This window comes from Rhipicephalus sanguineus, chromosome 10 (genome assembly GCF_013339695.2).
Source record: "Rhipicephalus sanguineus isolate Rsan-2018 chromosome 10, BIME_Rsan_1.4, whole genome shotgun sequence".
Lineage (NCBI taxonomy): Eukaryota > Metazoa > Arthropoda > Arachnida > Ixodida > Ixodidae > Rhipicephalus > Rhipicephalus sanguineus.
Genome location: NC_051185.1, coordinates 73,113,393 through 73,134,837, shown reverse-complemented (window position 1 = coordinate 73,134,837; position 21,445 = coordinate 73,113,393). Strand labels below are relative to the sequence as shown.

Below are 21,445 nucleotides of genomic sequence, written 5' to 3'. Positions count from 1 at the left end.
GATAGAAGAGCAGGTGACCATTCCGCCGCGTTCCAGCGTCATTATTTCCGTCGGCACCGAAAAAGCTGAAGACATCGAAGGTGTCATCAGAAGCGATCAGCGTTTGCTGCTAGACCGTGACATTTGCGTCGCAAGGGGCATTGCTCGGTTGCATGAAGGAAAAGGAAGCGTGATGCTAACGAACTTCAGCCAGGAATACAGACACCTGAGCAGGGGCACGACGATTGCATACATCGAAGAAATCTTGGCCGTCAGCGATGCGTTTGCCTTTTCAGATTCTGACGAAGCTACGACGACGATCCCTGAGCCACCTTTCGACGTAAACCCAAGTCTTCCCGCTCGCCAACAGCAACAGCTTCGACGCCTTCTGCAGAAATACAGGGACTGTTTCTCGTCGTCATCGCGGGTCCGACAAACGCCCCTTGCTAAGCACCGCATCATAACAGAAGAAAATGCTCGACCACTCCGTCAGAGTCCCTACCGGGTTTCGACGCGGGAACGGGAGGCCGTTAAGAAACAAGTCGATGAAATGCTACGCGACGACATAATCCAGCCGTCCAACAGCCCGTGGGCGTCTCCGGTGGTGTTAGTGAAGAAGAAGGATGGGACCCTACGTTTCTGCGTCGATTATCGTCGCCTGAACAAATCACAAAGAAGTACGTGTACCCTCTCCCACAGATAGACGACACCCTGGATCGACTCCACAACGCGAATTACTTTTCGCCGATGAACCTCAAGACCGGCTACTGGCAAATTTAAGTCGACGAGAGAGACAGAGAAAAGACCGCCTTTATAACACCGGACGGCCTGTTCGAGTTCAAGGTCATGCCTTTCGGTCTTTGCTCGGCACCTGCGACTTTCCAACGAGTCATGGATACTGTATTTGCTGGCTTGAAGTGGCAGACTTGCCTTGTTTAATTGGACGACGTAGTTGCGTATTCCTCGAACTTCGACGAACACCTCCAGCGACTTGAATCCGTACTTCAAGCAATCAAGAACTCCGGGCTCACCCTGAAGCCAGAAAAGTGCCGCTTCGCGTACGAGGAGCTCTTGTTTTTGGGTCACGTGATCAGCAAGACCGGAGTGCTCCCAGACCCGCAGAAAACAGCTGCCATCGCCGCTTTCCCGCCACCAACCGACAAGAAGGCCGTGCGCCGATTTCTCGGCTTGTGCGCCTATTACAGACGCTTTGTTAAAGACTTTTCACGGATCGCCGAGCCACTAACGCAGCTCACGAAGACCGACGTCGAATTCAGGTGGCAAACAGCGCAAGTAGAAGCATTTCATGAACTGAAACGACGCCTGCAGACACCTCCGGTACTTACGCATTTCGACGAATACGCCGATACGGAGATTCACACCGATGCAAGCAGCATAGGACTCGGCGCCGTCCTTGTGCAGCGGACGGGCGGACTGGAAAGGGTTATCAGTTATGCTAGCCGGTCGCTGTCTAAAGCAGAGGTCAACTATTCCACAACAGAAAAGGAGTGCCTCGCCATCATCTGGGCTACGTCAAAGTTTCGCCCCTACCTCTACGGCAGGCCTTTCAAAGTTGTGAGCGACCATCACGCCTTGTGTTGGCTAGCTAACTTGAAGGACCCTTCAGGTCGCCTCGCACTGTGGAGCCTAAGACTTCAAGAATTTGGCATTACTGTCGTGTACAAGTCCGGAAGGAAACACTCCGACGCCGACTGCTTGTCTCGTGCCCCCGTCGACCCACCAACGCCCGACGACCAGGATGATGACAGCTTCTTGGGAACCATAAGTACCGAAGACTTCGCCGAACGACAGCGAGCCGGCCCGGAACTGAAGGGTCTAGTGGAATACCTGGAGGGCAGGACCATCGTTGTCCCAAAAGTATTCAGGCGAGGATTGGCATCATTTTTCTTGAAAAACAACGTCCTCGTAAAGAAGAACTTCACTCCGGCCCGAGCCAGCTACCTTATCGTTATACCTTCGGGACTGCGACCAGAAATTTTGCATGCCCTGCACGACGACCCAACGGCTGGACACCTCGGACTTTCCCGAACGCTCGCACGAGTACAAGAAAAGTACTACTGGCCGCGCCTTGCCGCCGACGTCACTCGCTACGTAAGGACGTGCCGAGACTGTCAGCGACGGAAGACACCGCCCACAAGACCAGCAGGCTTCCTTCAGCCGATCGAGCCTCCTCGGCGACCATTCCAGCAGATCGGGATGGACCTCCTGGGGCCGTTCCCAACGTCGACTTGCGGAAATAAATGGATCGTCGTGGCTACCGACTACCTCACCCGCTACGCCGAAACAAAAGCCCTGCCCAAACGCAGTGCCGCTGATGTAGCCAAGTTCTTCGTTGAGAACATCGTCCTTCGACACGGCGCCCCAGAGGTTCTCATCACCGACAGAGGCACGGCGTTCACGGCTGACCTGACTCAGGCGATCTTGGAATACAGCCACACAAGCCACCGCCGCACCACCGCGTACCACCCACAGACCAACGGCCTCACCGAGCGTCTAAATAAGACCATCGCCGACATGCTGGTCATGTACGTCGATGTCGAACACAAGACGTGGAACGCCATCCTTCCGTACGTGACCTTCGCGTACAACACGACCGTACAGGAAACGACGCAGATGACGCCATACAAGTTGGTCTACGGACGGAGCCCGGCAACGACGCTCGACGCCATGCTACCAAACGTGACCGACGAGGAAAACATCGACGTGACCGCCTACCTACAGCGCGCCGAAGAAGCACGACAGCTCGCCCGCCTACGGATCAAGAACCAGCAGACGACTGACAGCCGCCGCTACAACCTTCGACGACGCCACATGGACTACCAACCCGGTGACCGTGTATGGGTATGGACGCCAATACGCCGACGAGGATTTAGTGAGAAGCTTCTTCGACGATACTTCGGACCGTACAGGGTACTTCAACGCCTCAGCGCACTCGACTATGAGGTTGTCCCTGACGGCATTACGAACTCTCAGCAGCGCCGTGCGCGACCTGAAGTCGTCCATGTCGTGCGCCTTAAGCCGTTTTTGGCGCGTTAGCGAGCCTGGGGACTCTATTTTTCCCCTTTGTTATTGTAATTTATTTGTGTATGCACTTGTTTTTTTTTCTCTTCTATGTTCTTTCACAAGCATCGGGACGATGCTTTTTCAGAGGGGGGCAATGCCACGCCCACTTCTTGTCTTGTTTTGATGTATTCAGGTTTGACCGGCAGGGACGGTTATCAACGCTCGACGCTGTCCGCGAAGTAGTGTTCTAGAAGCGTCGCGATTGTAGTAGATCGGTTTGTTAAGATTGCGCCCCGCACGCGAATGTTCCAGCTTTGTCTAGAGATTACGCCGCCACCAGCGATATTGGTGGAAAGTTCGATAGCGCCTGTATTAAAGCCGACGCGCGTGACCACTTGTCAGTTGATCGACGGTCGACGCTCTGCTCGTCGCTATCAGTGCATACCGTGTGTAACAAACTGCATATTAGCTAAACAGAGCCAAGGCAAAGATGCAAGCAAGAGTCAAGCATAAATACTCTTTCTCTTACATGTGGATGTTTTCCGTGATCAGAATATTGGCAGTAGACTTACTCGTCGGCCAGAAACAGAACGAAGACATTGCTGGTGGCAATGACGCTGTGATAGTATTTAGAAGCATGAAAACACAAGAAACACAGGAAAGCTTTAGTTTGAAGTGAACGCTTATCCTGCGTGGTTCTCCTTTTCCGTATTTCTTGCGCTTTTGAGCTTCTAAATATCACCATGGATCATTCGAAGCACACCTAACTATCCGTTCTACTAAACTTAATAGAGCCGATTGTAGTAGAGCCAAAAATTAGCCGATATTCGGCACAACCATCATATTGTAATTTTTCCTATGGTCCATTAGCATAAACCACCATCCGAAGGGAATGTCTCCCATCGTAATTGTGTATATGGAAGTGCACATGGTGGCTGCATGGTGGTTGTTGTGTCCTCCACCGAGAAAGCGAGATACCTTTGCATCTGTGTCCAGTTGACTACCCTGAAGTGGGACTGAAAGACGACCGCTGATCACATGAACAGGTGCACACGGTAGTCGTCTCCTCCGGCGCTGAGAAGGCTTACCGAGTCCAGTTGTTGCTTGAAACTACTGCTTCCTTTCGATACCCGTTTCAGGGTAGTCAACTGCACGCAGACGCGTAGGTTTCTCGCTTGCTTAGGGGGATGGGTAGACCGCCTAATCCTGAATAATTGTGCATTCCGCGAGGCACACAAGGACCTCCTTGTCCGAACCATGCGTACTACGATTTCCACTATTATGCTGGGACATGGTCCGCCGCAATGGTGAATTATGATAATGGATGCTGGAGAAATCTTCAATAGGGTAGCCAAAATTTACCCTCCATTAGTCAACGCGATCCATGATTTAGCTGCAAGGCCAGCAGTGGAAGATTCAGGCAACATTAGCCCGAACTGGCCGACTTCAGCCTGGGCTAATGAGTATTTTACTGCACGAGCAAATACAATAGTACAAGTGAAGTTAATGCACTACCTGCAGGATCGGTCCATACATTTCTTTCGAACTCTGAAATCGCCATACACCGTGAGTTAATGTTTTGGGAAAACAGGCATGAAGGCATGGTCTCGTACATACCATTCATATGCAGACAGCAACTACGATGTACCGTATTTATTATCTTGTAATTGGCTATCATGATATTGCCAAATGAGCTTCGGAGCACGAAAACGAATATTGGAATATGATATTGTCACGTGGTCGTGACGTCGACGAAGGTAGCAGTCGGAACGTTCAAGATGAAACTCTATTTCGCCGAACTTGGGAAAAGGAACGTCAATCTACCGCAATCGACTGCGAACGGAGCGTCGGCCGTCGATCATGGCTGGGGCGCGCCGTCTTTTATTGATCACGCATCGAACTTTCAAGCCTTATCACTGGTGGTCGCGCAAGCTCTGGAATAATCTTGACTGTTCGCGTCCTGCGCACAATGTAAAAAATGATCTACTACAATCGCGAAGCTTCTCGAACACTGCGCCGCGGTCAGCGTTGAGCGTGGCTAACCGTACTTGCGGGTCAAATCCGAATAGATCAAAATACAACAAGAGGCCGTGGCAATATCTTGCCTCACCTTGCAGCAGCTCGCTTGTCTGATGAGCCTGTGATCTCGAGCACCTAATTATCTTTCTCACTGCGCTTTGAAATGCTTTAAACATTGTTCTCGCTGGCTTCTGCCATAATTCAGCTTGCGGCGCTTGCATAAAAAATTAGACTGATCCCACGCAATGTGGGAATCGGTTTCATGCAAAGCAGTCAGCGATTACTTCTTTGCTGTACTTTATGGCTTTGAGCCAAGCTTACGAGGTGGATTGGCGTGTTCTTGTAAGTTTAGTAGCTGTGTGCACCAGGCACGTCAGCAACACTGGCGTTTAAAGGGTAACTTATGGTGCGACGTTACGTTAGCCCTCACGTTGGAGTACATACGTCAGTATTATGAAAACTAAGTACACTTTATGGTGCAATCATGTGAATATCACACGTAACTTTCGTTAATGTATTCCACCGGGGTCGAGCAATGCTTCAATATAGCTTGCTGAATCATAGCAACACAAATGTATTGTTTATTAGACTGCTATAAAAGCGGAGCCAACACTGGAACCACAGACGTTGATCTGATATGACGCATGTATCGCAGGAGTACATATGTAGTGTTTATTGCTTTCTTGTAAAATTAAATAGGGCCAGCACCACAAACACAACTGACGTTGCACCGACGTTACACCTTCATAGGCTGTTTTTCCAAACCAGTTTATAGACCTCGCGTGGCTCTGTGGTAGAATACCTGATTGCCACGCAGAATGCTTGGGTTCGATTCCTGCTGGAATCCTAATTATCATTCTTTCCATTCGTCGGGTCAACGTTGCCGATGTCGGTTGTTCTTAACGCTTTCTCATTTAAATTGTCAGTGTCTATTCTCGCCCTTCCTGGGTAGATATAAACTGTCAATCACCTGTGGCGCATACCCGTACACAGCGGCCCGTGGTAAACGGGTATGTGCCACACGTGTCCGGAGGAAATGGTTTGACGACGTACGTGACAGGATTTTCACGTTATTCATGTCATGACCCGACAGTCATATTCGTCAAATGCTCTTACCCTTCCATGCCGATTTTTGTCTACACCAAGTTAAGGGGGCGATCATAAGAGCACCCAGACGTAGGCGGCTAGATAGATAGACAGATAGATACGTAGATATAAACGCTCAAAGTGCCAAAGGTTCGCTAAGAAATGCTTCGCATTCAAAACGAACTTCTCCATCGCTCCCGTTTATTTGTTTGCTTTGTGTTGCTTGTATACTTACTTATAGACCTAATAGATCGTATGTTTGTATGGTGCCTGGCTTTGGCGAAATTGTGGGAGAGGGCGTAGTAATCATTTTCGCTCAATAAAAATAATTGCGCCGTAGTCACCTTTCCGCCTCATGCTTCGCATAACATCGATTCCCAAGGTACGTGGGATCTGCCGATATTTTTTGGGTAAAATTTACATGCTTGCATAGGTATAGAGAAGGTGGTCCCAGAGCCGTTGGCTAAAGCGGGATCTCCTGTGAGAAAATGTGTCTTATATCTACTAGTAGAGTACAACCATGTCAACAACGTGGAAGAAGTTATAGATAGAACATATAGTACAAACTGCAAATAGTAGAAATTAAGCAATCATAGGTTCAACAAGAACATACATTATGGGATGATATCAGCATGACAGAATATCTTGTTTGTTCGCTTCCTTTCGTGTCTGTATATTCTGTGCGCGCTGAAAGCATCCAATAAAAAGTTCCTACCAACTAGCCCAGTTTACATTACTTTTACAAGAACGCTGCTTAGAACATTTTGCAAACAGAGCAAACCAAACACGTTGACTAAATGAATAATGGACGATCAAAGAAAGAAAAAAATGACCAGGTGCGGAAGTAGTAAGAACAGTACAAGAAATGAGAGTGTGCTGCTCATCCGCTGCCCTAGGTTCTGAAAACGAAACTGTGCCCTTCGCCGTCATCTGGCCCAACACGGATCATCGTCTCAGAACACTGGGCAGCTACGTCACGAGGCGAGGGTGTGGCAAGATCTGGAGTTGAGCGGAGCTGAGTGCAGCGGCTGGTCGCACGCCACTGCCTTTTACGGCTAGAACTATGTAATCGAACTATATCACCAAAATATGTAACTGAAGAAAAAGTGTAATCCGTTTATTGTAACTGTTTTACTAAATTAATTAAAAGTTTTGATAGCAAGTTCTGTCGTTATCTGCCAGGAACGAGGGTGTGCTTAGACTTCGCCGAGCGCTGCCTTCCAGGCCTGAATAGTAAAAGGCACGGCTTCTACGCTTCGGACGCCAACGCACAAAAGGCAAGACTTCTACGCTCCGAATGCCATTGCAAGCTTGTGGACGTCAGCAGAGCCTGTCGGACGCCTACGCAACGCACGCCAGCTGAGGGATACGTCACAACGGCAAGGTATTTCGCTACTTGTCCACGACAATCGCCGTCAGCAAGCACGGTGCACGCAACAGACGTCCGAGCTCCCGACGCACAAGCAACGCAAGGTGGGCTCACATTACGATCCCCGGGTGAAAACGCGCTTTCGAGCACGCGCGCTGAGCGGGAAGAAGAGCACGCTGTATAAACAGTCGACGCCAGCATGAACACGAAACCAACGCTCGAGGCAGCAGGCGCCGGTGATGTTGTAAACACGGAGACCGGCGCTCGACCGCGGCGAGCTGCTCCTCTTTCTTTAAGGGCCAAAGAGAACTACGAGGCCAACCGTGAGAAATACTGCACAGAACTAGACGCAGCATGGAAGAGAGTGGAGCACGGTATGCGGGAGCTTTCGGCCACGAATAAGAAAGATGTTCAGACGGCCAAGAATACACTGCGCGATTGTTTCGAGCAGTACAAGGACGTGTTCGCCAGATACGAAGCCTTCTTGGTCAAGACGAACTGCCCCGAAAGTCGACAAGAGCTGGATCAATGAAGACAAATTGAGGAGGAGAGTCGCGTTCTCGTCACGGGGAGCCTAGGGGAGAAGAGTGAAGATTTAGGCGTCAGAGACGAGCCACCATCGAGACGTTCATTCTCGGTCCACTCCACACGCTCTTCGTCATCACGGCTCACCTGCAGTTCGTCAACTATCAGCCTGGCTGCCGTACAAGCTCGTGCGCAAGCCGAGGCCGCCAAAACGAGGGCTCACTTCGGTCGCAAGGAGGCAGCTATGAAGCTAGAGAGGGCCAAGGTCGACGCCGAGCTCGAAATCCTTCGTCATGAAAAGGAGGCAGCTGCGGCAGAGGCGCATGCTGGTGCTCTCGAAGCAGCCGTGGTCCAGGATGGCGGGGAGAGCTTGCACGCACTGCCGCTGCTGCATCCCGATCAGCGCACTGCGGATTACGTACAGAGCCAAGAGGCCGCGCACGCGCCAACGCATCGACATTCTGAGCTTCATACAGAAGACAACGCTCCCCGTGATGACCTCAACAGCAGGCGGAACGACGGTGCACATGTTCATCACCACCAGACTGTCCAGCAGGGTAACCAGCTGTCCGTGAACTCTACGGCCTCAAGTGACGCAAGTTCCGATCTGACCGGAATACTGAAGTTCCTCAGCCGAAGAGACCTTCTCTCTACGAGCCTCACTAAATTTGATGACTGTCCGGCCAACTTTCGAGCATGGAAATTGTCATTTAGAGCAACTACGCGTGGCCTTGAACTTTCTGCTCAGGAAGAGCTTGACTTACTCATTGCTTGGTTGGGCCCGGAGTCATCAATGCAAGCTAATAGGCTAAAGTCAGTTTACATACATGACTTCGAAGCAGGGCTGAAGGCTGTCTGGAAAAGATTGAACGACACCTTCGGAAGCCCTGAAGTCGTGGAGGATGCGCTGATGAAACGCTTAGAAGCTTTCCCACGGTCATCGGGAAAAGACAATGTGAAGCTTCGAGAACTCGGAGACTTGCTACTTGAATTGGAGGCAGCGAAAGCGGACCCGTACTTGGCAGGACTGAAGTACTTTGACACTGCGCGAGGCGTGAACAGCATCGTCTTAAAGCTCCCACCGGGCCTCCAGGAGAAATGGATGACCGCAGGCTCAAGGCACAAGAAAGAGAACGAAACGGCGTTCCCACCATTTTCTTTCTTCTCGAAGTTCGTGAGAAACGAGGCTGAGGTGAGGAACGACCCTAGTTCCTTTATACGTACAAACGATGCCTTGTCGGATCACCATCCGAAAAAAGGAAAACAAGTTCCGAGAAACTCCTGCGGTGGAGCAGTGTCAGCGAGGAAAACCGAAGCAGACGTCATTCCAGAAAAGAATGATACGGGGCCGTTGAGCGTCAACAGTGCTAAGGAATCAGGGAGCTTAAACAAGTGGTGTCCATTCCACAAGAAACCCCACTCTATCGAAAGTTGTCGTGCGTTCGCCAAGAAAAGCGTCGATGAGAGGAAGGATTTCCTCAAGAAGCAAGGAATTTGCTTCCGTTGTTGCAAGTCGACGAGCCACATTTCAAGGCAATGTCACATCCCTCTGAAGTGCTGGATATGTAATTCGGCTAAGCATCACACAGCGCTTCATCCCTCAGACACGAGCACCTGTGAACCATCTGGAGCCGCGGAAGACGAGGCCAACGCTCAAAAACCTTCAGGGGACGTCACCACCACACGTACTGAAGTATGCAAAAGTGGTGATGAGAGCAAATCGTGCGCAGAGATCTGCCTTGTGAAGGTAACTTACAAGTCTCAGCCACTGAGAACGGTCAATGTCTATGCCATTTTGGACGACCAAAGTAATCGGTCACTGGTCAGATCTGAGCTCCTGGACGTCTTCCGTGTAGAGGGGTTTCCGACCAACTACACCTTGACAACGTGCTCAGGAACTACCGAAGTCACCGCAAGACAGGCCGAGGGATTCTCAGTGCGGGGCGTTACAGAAGAAATCAGCCTTGAGCTTCCGCCATTGCTGGAGTGCAACGACATTCCTAACAACAGAAGTGAAATACCAACTCCTCAAGCTGCCAAATGTTACCCACACCTGAGTCCCATAGCAGACTGCATTCCACCTGTGGATCCTCGAGCACAGATATGGCTTCTTCTCGGTCGGGACGTTATTGCAGCACACAAGGTGCGCGAGACACGCAACGGGCCACGGAATGCTCCGTTCGCTCAGAAACACGACCTCGGCTGGGTGATCGTTGGGAACATTTGCATCGGCCGTGCACGGAGGCCAAGCACTGCAAGTGTTCTAAAGACTCATGTGTTGTGTGGTGGTCGACCATCTATCCTAGAGCCTTGTGAATCTCACTTTACTGTAAAGAAGAGCAGAGTTCTTCAGCCTAAAGGTGGGCCATGGTCTGGGTCGAGTGCCTTATCGGTAGCGGAAGTCAGAGACAGGTTTGCCGAAACGCTGTTCGAAACAACCAAAGAAGACACCGAACTTGCACTGTCCATAGAAGATAGAAAGTTTCTTGAGATCATGGATAAAGAGTTCGTTAGAGATCGTTCGAATAGCTGGGTAGGTCCTCTTCCATTCCGCACGCCAAGGTGCCGCCTCCCGAACAATAGGCAGCAAGCTTGGTCTCGCCTCCTGGGTCTGCGTCGCACATTGTGCAAGAACCCCGAAATGAGGGAACATTTCGTAGCTTTCATGAAGGACTTGTTCTCGAATGACTACGCTGAGGTAGTTTCACCGCTCGCTGACTTGAGGGAATGCTGGTATTTGCCCATCTTCGGTGTCTACCACCCGCAGAAGCCTGGGAAGATCAGGGTTGTGTTTGACTCCAGCGCGGAGTACAAGGGAGTTTCGTTGAACAATGTCCTTCTAACGGGACCGGACTTCACCAACAGCCTCATCGGAGTGCTAATACGCTTCAGAAAGGAGCAGGTAGCGGTGATGGCGGACATACAGCAAATGTACTACAACTTCCTTGTCCGAGAAGATCATCGCGATTTCCTCAGGTTCTTGTGGTTCAAGAACAATGACATATCGGAAGATATTGTGGAATGCCGAATGAAAGTGCATGTCTTTGGAAATAGCCCATCCCCAGCCGTAGCAATGTATGGGCTTCGACGAACAGCCCGAGAGGGCTCACGTGTGTTCGGAGAGAGGGCAGCGAAGTTTGTGGAGAACGATTTCTATGTCGACGACGCACTGAAGTCCGTTCCCACGGAGGAAGAGGCGGTCGAGCTACTGCAGAAGGCGCAGAAATTGCTGGAAACGGCCAACATACGGCTACATAAAATTGTCTCAAATAATGAGAAGGTACTTGAGGCTTTTCCCGTTCGCGACCGCGCGGCAGACCTCCGGGAAATTGACTTCACCAAAGACACATTGCCTGCGCAACGTAGCCTAGGGCTACTGTGGAACGTGCACGACGACACGTTCCTTTTTCGCACTCCACCTGAAGACAAACCATGCACACGTCGTGGTGTTCTCGCAACGGTCAACGGCTTGTATGACCCATTGGGGTTCGTGGCTCCGGTGACTGCACGAGCCAAGCACTTTCGACGCGAGATAACAGCCGACGGATATGACTGGGACAAACCGTTACCACTTCACAGAGAGCAAGAATGGGAAGACTGGAAAAGTTCTATTGAAACGCTGGAGAGTCTTCAAATCAGAAGACCGTATGCACCGATGTCGGTTTCAGAAGCTGAGCGCAAGGAGATCCACATTTTCTGCGATGCATCAACACAAGCTGTCGCAGCCGTGGCGTACCTAAAGGTCACCGACAATACAGGAAGACACCACGTCGGATTCCTAATGGGGAAAGTCAAGTTGGCCCCCCTAGCTGAGCTTACCATTCCGAGACTGGAACTGTGTGGGGCGGTACTCGCAGTCGAATTGGCTGAACTTATCCAGCGGGAACTGGATCTGCAACCAGACATGCTGAAGTTCTACATCGAGAGCAAGGCCGTATTAGGCTACATACACAATGAAAAAAGGAGATTCTACGTCTATGTGGCAAATAGGGTGCATCGCATTCGCAAAACGACGACGCCAGAGCAGTGGAACTACATTCACACTAATCAGAATCCTGCAGACCATGGCACAAGAATGGTCTCGGCGACGAAACTCGGACACACATCGTGGTTGAATGTTCCGGACTTTCTTCGACAGGGTGAAGAAACTGTGTTGCAGCCATCGCGTTCTGCTTGGTGTCTCCAGATGAAGATAAAGATGTGCGCCCAGAAGTTAACAGCTTGACAACATCGGTTGTGACAAAACAGGGGCTTGGGGCTGAGCGATTCAGCAGGTTTTCGAGCTGGGAGAAACTCGTCCACGCTTTAGCATTTCTTTTGCGAATTGTTCATCGTGTTAAGGGTGACGTTGAGTGGACGAATGCGGTCGAGGATCTTTCTACAGCAAGAGAAGACTGTGTTTCGCGCCGTTCAGCAAGATTCCTTTTCTGAAGAGATAAGCGCTCTTGAAGACAAACGACCTGTTTCCAGAAGTCCACTTCGCTGGATCCATTTCTTGATGAGAAGGGCCTTCTACGCGTTGGTGGCCGCTTGCGCAGAAGTGATCTGCCGGAAGACGAAAAGCATCCTTTCATCATTCCAGGCCGGCACCACGTTACCACACTTCTCATACGTCACTACCATGAACAAGTACAACATCAGGGCAGACATTTCACGGAAGGAGCAGTAAGGTCAACCGGGTTGTGGATTATCGCTGGCAAGGGACGCATCACATCCATAATAGGAAAATGCATCTTGTGCAAGAAACTTAGAGGTCGACAACAGGAACAGAAGATGGCTGATCTGCCAAAGGACCGACTGACCACCGATCCCCCATTCACCAATGTTGCAGTCGACGTTTTTGGTCCATGGATGGTCGCTGCCCGCCGCACAAGAGGCGGAGTGTCTAACAACAAGCGTTGGGCAGTGTTATTCACATGTCTGAGCATTCGTGCAGAGCACATCGAAGTCATTGAAAGCTTGGAGACATCCAGTTTCATAAACGCATTGCGGCGTTTTCTCGCGATACGAGGGCCTATCAAGCAAATTCGCTCCGACCGCGGCACAAACTTTGTGGGAGCTTGCAGGGAGCTAAACATGAGCCCACAAAACATGGATCGTTCGCTGCTGGCGAAGTTCCTATCTGAAAGGGGCTGTACTTGGGTCTTCAACCCACCACACAGCTCTCACATGGGCGGAGTATGGGAAAGAATGATAGGAATCGCACGTCGGATCCTCGACTCGATGCTGCTGCAATACCACACTCATCGACTGACCCAGGATATCCTGACAACGTTCATGGCCGAGGTTTCCGCAATCATAAATGCTAGGCCCCTCATTCCCGTGTCTTCTGATCCGGAAACGCCCGTAATTTTGACCCCAGCGGCAATCCTGACACAGAAGTTGGGATGCACGACGTCAGGTTTGGAGGATGTTGCAATTGGCGACCTCTACAAAAGCGAATGGCGTAAGGTTCTGGAAGAGATGGCGCACCGCCTATTTGACCACACTTCAACAACGAAGAAAGTGGCAAATCAACCGACCAAACCTCAAAGTCGGCGACTTGGTGTTGCTCAAAGATAAGCAAGTCGTTCGTTTTGAGTGGCCAGTCGGCGTGATCGTGCAATGCCTACCTAGCGCAGACGGCAACGTCCGGAAGGCGGAAGTGAAGACGGCAAAGAATGGATCTGTTAAGTCGTTTGTTCGTCCCATATCAGACCTTGTGCATCTGATGACTCCATAAAATGATGGTGGCGCCCACAATGTGAATCGCCAGACGGGGAGTGTGCTGCTCATCCGCTGCCCTAGGTTCTGAAAACGAAACTGTGCCCTTCGCCGTCATCTGGCCCTACACGGATCATCGTCTCAGAACACTGGGCAGCTACGTCACGAGGCGAGGGTGTGGCAAGATCTGGAGTTGAGCGGAGCTGAGTGCAGCGGCTGGTCGCACGCCACTGCCTTTTACGGCTAGAACTATGTAATCGAACTATATCACCAAAATATGTAACTGAAGAAAAAGTGTAATCCGTTTATTGTAACTGTTTTACTAAATTAATTAAAAGTTTTGATAGCAAGTTCTGTCGTTATCTGCCAGGAACGAGGGTGTGCTTAGACTTCGTCGAGCGCTGCCTTCCAGGCCTGAATAGAGAGTAAGTGAAGTTTTCCACATTTCAGTACTCTAAGTTGCCTAGAAGAAATGCGAATAATGCTTTTTTTAAAGATCTAAGGATGAAGACTGCTAAACATTTAGAGGGAGGTTGTACCAAATCGACAATCGTGCGTTATAAAAAGAGTGTTTTCCGTAATTAGTATGAACTAGTGACAATAATAAAGTGTTGCTAGCTGCGAATCTTGTGTGATTGAAGTTATGTGGTCAATCAATCAATCAATCAATCAATCAATCAATCAATCAACCAACCAACCAACCAACCAATGAACGATGTAGAAACAGGAAAGAATAAACTTACACTTACTGCTTTCTAACGAAGCTCTAAAACACATCACCTAAAATAACCTGGGCAGCTTGACACACCATGTTGGGATGTGCACTGAGCTACACGTCACAAACGCACAATAACAACACTAATTTACCCCAATGGCAAGGGAGAGTTTGAAAATAGTAGCAGGTCATGTTTTCTTTTCAACTCGGCCGTCCGTTCCTTGCGCTTGTTTTAATCATGCATTCTTTCTGCCTTGCCCGGCTTTCCACTTTAACGAGAAAAAGTAGAGAATCGTTGCTTTGTCTGCGACCTTTTCTAAGGGTTTTCTCTATAAGGTAGTTGTCCTATTAAATTTAATTTCTTTGTATTCGAATACTTTACAGTGTCTACAAAGAACTCCACAGAGAGTATCAGTCTCCTGGCATAGCCCACGAGAGATGCAAATGAATATCCAAAACGAAAACGGATAAAATTCAAAAATAAAATCCCGTTGAAATAGCGACTTGCCCATCCGAATGAGCAGAAGATTCAGATAGAATAATATCCGAGTTACGTAGGGCAACGGGTCCTTTCAATTTGTCGCCCAAAAGAACGCGAAGGGCTTCTTGAAACTGCGTTCATGTATGTTTATTTGCTGAAACTAAAGCTTCCAGCATTATAAGCCAGTACGGGAACGTGCATTACAGAGACCTGCCACCAAATTACGATCGTATAACAACACTGGCTAAAACGTCCTGCCGAAACGAACGACAACAATTAATTTAATTGGTGAAGTTTAACGTATCAAACCGCGATATGATTATGAGGGACGCCGTAGTGGAGGGCTCCGGAAATTTTGACCACCTGGGGTTCTCTAACGCGTACCTACATCTGAGTACACGGACCTCAAATATTTTAGCCTCCATCGAAAATGCGGCCGCAGCTGCCCGGATTCGATCCCGGGACGTCCGGGTGACCACTAGAGCACCATAACCACTACACCTTTGATGAATTTCCAGATTGGGCCACATCCGCTGCAAAACTACTTTGGTTAAAATGTATTTTTATAAGGCAGTATTCTTTTCATTACCATGTTCATATGGCCAATGTCACCCGTATTCCACAATTCCACAATGTACTTCGTTGATACCACGTGGGCCAAGAAACATGGGACATGTCGAGCTTAATTAACAGGCTTATGCACTCACATCCAGTGATGATAACCATTAAGTTGAAAGCTTCTATGAGGACGTGAAATCAGCAATGAGTAAGGTAAAAACACAGTATACTCTACTGATGGGCGACTTTAATGCGAAGGTAGGCAAGAAGCAGGCTGGAGCCCTGGCAATGCGGGAATATGGCATCAGTCCTGAAAATGCTAGAGGAGATTTATTAGTAGACTTTCGTAAAATGCAACAATTTACGGATCTTGAATACCTTCTACCGAAAACTGGCGGCCACAATTGGATGTGGAGGAGCCGTCATGGCGAAACTAAGAATGAAATAAGCTTCATACTGTGCGCCCAACTTGCTATCGTGCAGGCTGTGTAAGTCGTTGGCAGGACACGATGCAGTGACCATATGATGTAAAGTCTCGAACTCCCCTATACTTGAAGGAAATAAAGGAAGGGCAGCAACTGATACGCAAGAAACCAATTAATGGCAGTGAGAGGGAAAGTACAGGAATTCAGGATCCCGCTCCAGAACACATAAGTAGCCGCGGGGACGACCGCCACCGCAGCTCAAGCGGTAAGAGCATCGGGCGTGTAATCCGAAGGTTGCAGGTACGGTCTATATGGTAATTATCTATATGGTAATAATCTATATGGCAATTACTACAGTACACTTAAAACAGTACATTTAACGTCCTCTATACCTTCTTTGGCTTCATTATCTGTGGGTTTTCATTCAGGTGGACAGAATACGTAAGAAAAACTGGCCACCCTGTATACGAAGTGTCTCTTGGCGGTGAGGGTGCCAGAATCAAGAAAGAATGCTAGCATCATCGTAATCCATAAGAAGGGGACGTCAAGGACTTTTAACATTACAAGCCGTTCAGCTTACTCGCTGATGTTTACAAGCTATTTACATAGATAATAGCTAATAGAAGTAAGACCACCTTAGAATTCAATCAACCACAGGTCCAAACAGCATTTCTTTGAGGATACTCGACAATAGGCCATATTCATACTGTCAATCACGTGATAGTGAAGTGCGCGGATTGTAACCATCCCCTATATATAGCCTTCATAGACTACGAGAAGGCATTTTATTCGGTCGAAATATCAGCAGTCATGCAGGCATTGCGGAATGAGAACGTCGATGAACCATATACAATATTGTGAGGTGGGTGCTGACGTCGACGAAAACAGCAGTCGGCGTGTTCAAGATGAAACTCTCTATTTGGCCGAACTTGTGGCCGGGAAATGAAAACTCAAGCCACAGCAATACGCGCTGTACACTGATAGCGGCGAACAGGGCGTCGGCCGTCGAAAAACGCCAGGCCTGCGCTGAAACCGCAGCACAGTCACAGCGAAAGCTGGAAGAGCGGCGTTTCTAGACCCCGTTAAGCTCTCTTGGGGCTACAATACAAGTACACTAGAAAGATACCCACTACGCCACAAATCAAAATTTTTGTGAAGTTGGGAAGCACCCACAAAGCCATTATTCGTCATTCTATGGAGAAGCGAGGCACCAGCTGCACGTCTGTAAGGCATTATGTGCACTTTGTTGACGTGACGACTGATGACGATGAAGAATTATGGCTTAGCCCTTTGTAATGGGTTGGAATCTTTAAACGGCCCACCAGTTATGTAATTTGCATTGGGTGACGCCCGGTCGCTATTTCCCTCTCCCGTCATGCTGTATACGTTGACGTGGAAGAGAGACGGGGGGGGGGGGGCGAAGAACTTTATTGAGACCCCGAGGTAATGGATCATGCGCTTATGAGCTTCCTTGGCAACCAATACAAGTGCACTTGCGAGGAACCCACTACGCTATAAATCATTGTAATCTTACTGAGATCCCGAGGAAGTGGATCATGCGCTTATGGGCTTCCTTGGCAACCAATACAAGTGCACTTGCGAGGAACCCACTATGCTATAAATAATTGTAATTTTTTAGAAATAGGGCAGCAGGCACTGTGCCATTTTTCGTCATTCTACAGAGAGCGTTGGTACCTGCTAAACGCATGTAAGGGATTATGCGCACTTTGTTGATTCTGCGCCTGATGACGACGAAGAATTATGGCAGAGCCCTTTTGTAATGGGTTGGAAGCATTCAACAACATACTCGTTGCGCAATTCGCATTGTGTGACGCCTGGTTACAGAATTCGCGTTGTGCGACGCTTCGTGCTTATTTTACTCTTGAACCACGCTATATTGCGTATGCTAATGAGGTTCCTTCCCGACATGAAGCCTGTATAGGACCTTTTTGCAATGCAGTTTCAAGCACCGGCATGGCTCAGAGGTTGAATACTGGGCTCCCACGCAGGGGACCCAGGTTCGAACCTCGTTCCATCCTGGAATTTTTTTCTTATTTACTTTTTTTTCTTATTTCGAGCGATACTGGTTACGGACACCGGCGGCGGCGGCGGCGGCGGCGGACAACTACGGCGCCAAAAACGGCCGGAGAAATGATCTCATAACAGCTTTCGCTGTAAAACTGCTAATGGCAGGGACACGCCGTCTTTTATACATCACGTATCGAAATTTCCAGTCTTATCACTGGTGGTCGCGCAAGCTCTGGAATAATCTAGACTATTCGCGTCCTGCGCGCAATGTTAACAAAATCATCTACTACAATCGCGAAGCTTCTCGAACACTGCGGCGCGGTCAGCGTCAGCCGGGGCTAACCGTCCTTGTTGGTCAAATCCGAATACATCAAAATAAAACAAGAAGGAGGCGTGGCAATATTCTTGGAAGAAATCTGCAGCGGCTCTGCAGCCACCACATTCCCCCATCGGGAAAACGACAGAATTCCAACAACAAAAGGGTGTAAGTCAAGGAGAGACGATCTCCCCAATGCTATTCACCGCGTGCTTACAGGAGCTCTCAGGGCACTAGATTTGGAAAAGTTAGAGGTAGGTGTTAATGGAGAGCACCCTAGTAACCTGCGATTCACTGATGACATCGCATTGATGAGTAACAAGGGGATCAATTGCAACTCATGATTACTGAATTGAACAAGGAAAGCAGAATAGTATATAGTTCCGCTCTTATGTAACAAAATGGTCGATAGTTCCACTCTTAGTAGTTCCGCTCTTATGTAACAGAGTGGTCGCGTTTCCTGCGCGTCGGGTGTGATCAGATTCGATATCGAAATTAAAATTAGACGACGAATATCTCGAATTAAGTGGACCTTTTGCATTTCTAAAGGCTTGGTACGCTGCAAGTAGTGACAGCCTACAACTTTCTCATATAAACAACTGCCCTCGCGCCATGTAACTGAAATTAATTAACGATTATTTTTCATTACTCAATTAAAGGGAAACTAAAGGCAAATAACAATTTATGTCAGAGTGAAAGCTCAATGTATGAGAACTTCTAAAACGGCAATATTATCAACAGCAGTGCCCCACTTACCGAGAAATTAAGCTAAATGTATCACATGATGAGCGCCACGAGTGGGACATTTTCGAAGTGATCCCGATGACGTATGAGAGTCGGCCTACAATAAATCCCTAGTAATCAAACTAGCAGCAATAAAAAAAAAACTTCCGTACATCAAAAGATGTAATAAAATGCTGTTTGTTCGTTTCCGTTTGATTCATGGAAAAAAGAACCTCTGTGGCGTTAACATTTGGAACGGCGCGCGCGGTTCAAAGGTTCCGTTTTCGCCGAACTGCGCTTCGCCCGGCGCCCTGCTTCGCTCACGCGGTCGCGTCTCATTTGTAGCTTCGGGATCGCGTACTGCCGCGTGTGTTTTGTGCGCTCGTGGAAGTCGCTCTGACAGAGAGTTCGACAAAATACCGTATGCATGTGATATTGCCGGATGCCCGAATGGTGCACAACGCCAGTGCTGCAGCAAGGAAACCGATGTGTCTTTTCACTGGGTGCCGCGGAATGAACCCGCTCGCTGAATTTGAGCCCAGTGTCGCGACCCAATGTCTCGTTGTCAAGTTCTTCGTCCACATCCATTGCGGCGATTGCGGCAAGCTTCGATGGCTTCGATGGCCGTTGTTGCTGCTGTGGGTCTCGCTACTTTCGCTCTGCTGCTACTAGTGTCGGCGGCCGCGCAGTAAAGGCGGGCAACGTTGGGCACGGCAGCAGTGACGTATGAAAGTCTGATTTCAGGTGGGTGATTTGAAGTGTGCTAACGCGATGCGGACCACTAAAACGTGATTTTATTTCAAAATAAGCACTTCCTTGGCATAAAAGTAGCACTACGAGGTTTCTGGACCGCCATTTCAACAATCAACGTCGACTTAATATTTGCCTTTAGTGTCCCTTTAAGGTTCTCCTCAGCTGCGGCTTTGTATTTCAGCCTTGATGTAAAGTTGGTCCATGCGCTGGTATTACAGGAGCTTGACGGTCATAGGATTCTTTTATTAAAGATCTGGATCGTATTAATGAAAAATAAACAGGCTGCATAACCGCGGCGCTGCCCGCATCCGATGTCTTTGAGAAGGAAAGAACAAAAAAAAAACAGCGCTTATAATACGAGGAACTCACATCTGCGGCAGTTCCTATCTTCAGAGCTGTGCAGATGAGACGGGAGTACGCCATACGCCTGAGCAAGCCATCGCGTTGTTGCATGGTAAAAATATTTACTCTCCGGAAGTGACCCGAGTTCGGTTCAATCAATAGGATAGTGCCTTTGCTTCTTCTTTTTTTTTGGTTATGATCGTCTCTTCTCCCTAGTGCGTACATTTTTATGACTGACTATCACTTTTCCTTGTCAGGTTCGAGTGAAAGTGGTTAGCGCTGGTAAACACGAGGCCACAAGGCCGCTTTCTTGTGGACATAAGTGTGTCTTGTCTTGTGTTGCCGTGTTCACGAGCCGTCTTTACAAGTGCTAACCACCGCCAGTCATGATGAAGCGATATGTCCTTATCTCCACTTCGTCGACTGGCACAATAAAGCCCGGTTGGAACTTTGTCTTTGTCTGTCACTGTCTGCCGTCTTTCGCGCAGAGCTGTAGCTCTCGCCAGTAGACATGGAATACTAGTTAGGTCAATCTACCAAGCTTCTAAGCTACGCACACATTGATGCTTATCGGGATGTTGGATAGTACGGAGCCCTCACAACAGAAAAGACAGAGAAAACAGGGGACCCATTAGTAAGACTGCAAACACGGACAAGTAGACACAGGACTAGCGCTGTCTTTATTTCCACGCACTATTTCTACGCGTCTTAAATAAGCGAACGTACTTGTTGTGTGCGAGATGTTAGAAGGTATTCATCGATAAATATTGTGCGGCGCCTAAGCTATCTGCACTTCTTGACAGAGACAGCAGACAATCCAATTATTATCATCTTGAAAGGCTTTCGAGTGTCTGGCTAAGCCGTTTTAAGTTTGAAGTGAGTACAAGTAAAGTTTCGTTTTTTTTATCCAGCTGAGCGAGGCTGAACCTTGCTATAGAAGGTCACGTCCTCGTTTGTAATTCCGTGGACAGCTTCAGAACTGTCCTCCTGGCGTTGAGTGTTTGCAGTGGGAAATATAACGTTGTGCCCCTAGGGTGCTTGTTGTGAGCCTATGCGTTCCTTATTTCCTACGCGTCATTGCATCACTGGGCATAATAATAATAATAATAATAATAATAATAATAATAATAATAATAATAATAATAATAATAATAATAATAATAATCATGGCGCTTGCCGCGCTATAAATTTTATGGAATGTCCTGACGTCTTTTTGTTTTTGCACAACGCCATGAATGAGCCGCGCCCAAGGCGAATCGTCAATGACAACTGCTGTTGCGACATATCCAACGAAAAATTGTATCAACCCCTTTTGACAATCACTTAACGGTATTCAGACCTTCAACACAATGCGCACATTGCGCACAATGCGCACAATGCGAGAAGTGCCACCCTAAGG

At 48.7% G+C, this 21,445-nt stretch overlaps 1 protein-coding gene across 1 annotated transcript; it reads left to right on the top strand.

The window, feature by feature from the left end:
• The first annotated feature begins 8,246 nt into the window (after nt 1-8,246).
• Nucleotides 8,247-12,227, top strand: LOC119406496 (uncharacterized). The gene has a single exon (XM_037673237.1). It carries the CDS (start codon nt 8,247-8,249, stop codon nt 12,225-12,227), a length of 3,981 nt encoding a protein of 1,326 aa, XP_037529165.1.
• The last annotated feature ends 9,218 nt before the right edge of the window (nt 12,228-21,445 follow it).

Coding starts and splice junctions, on each gene's coding strand:
- LOC119406496 (XM_037673237.1), top strand. CDS start 8,247: ATGAAGCTAGAGAGGGCCAAGGTCGACGCCGAGCTCGAAATCCTTCGT.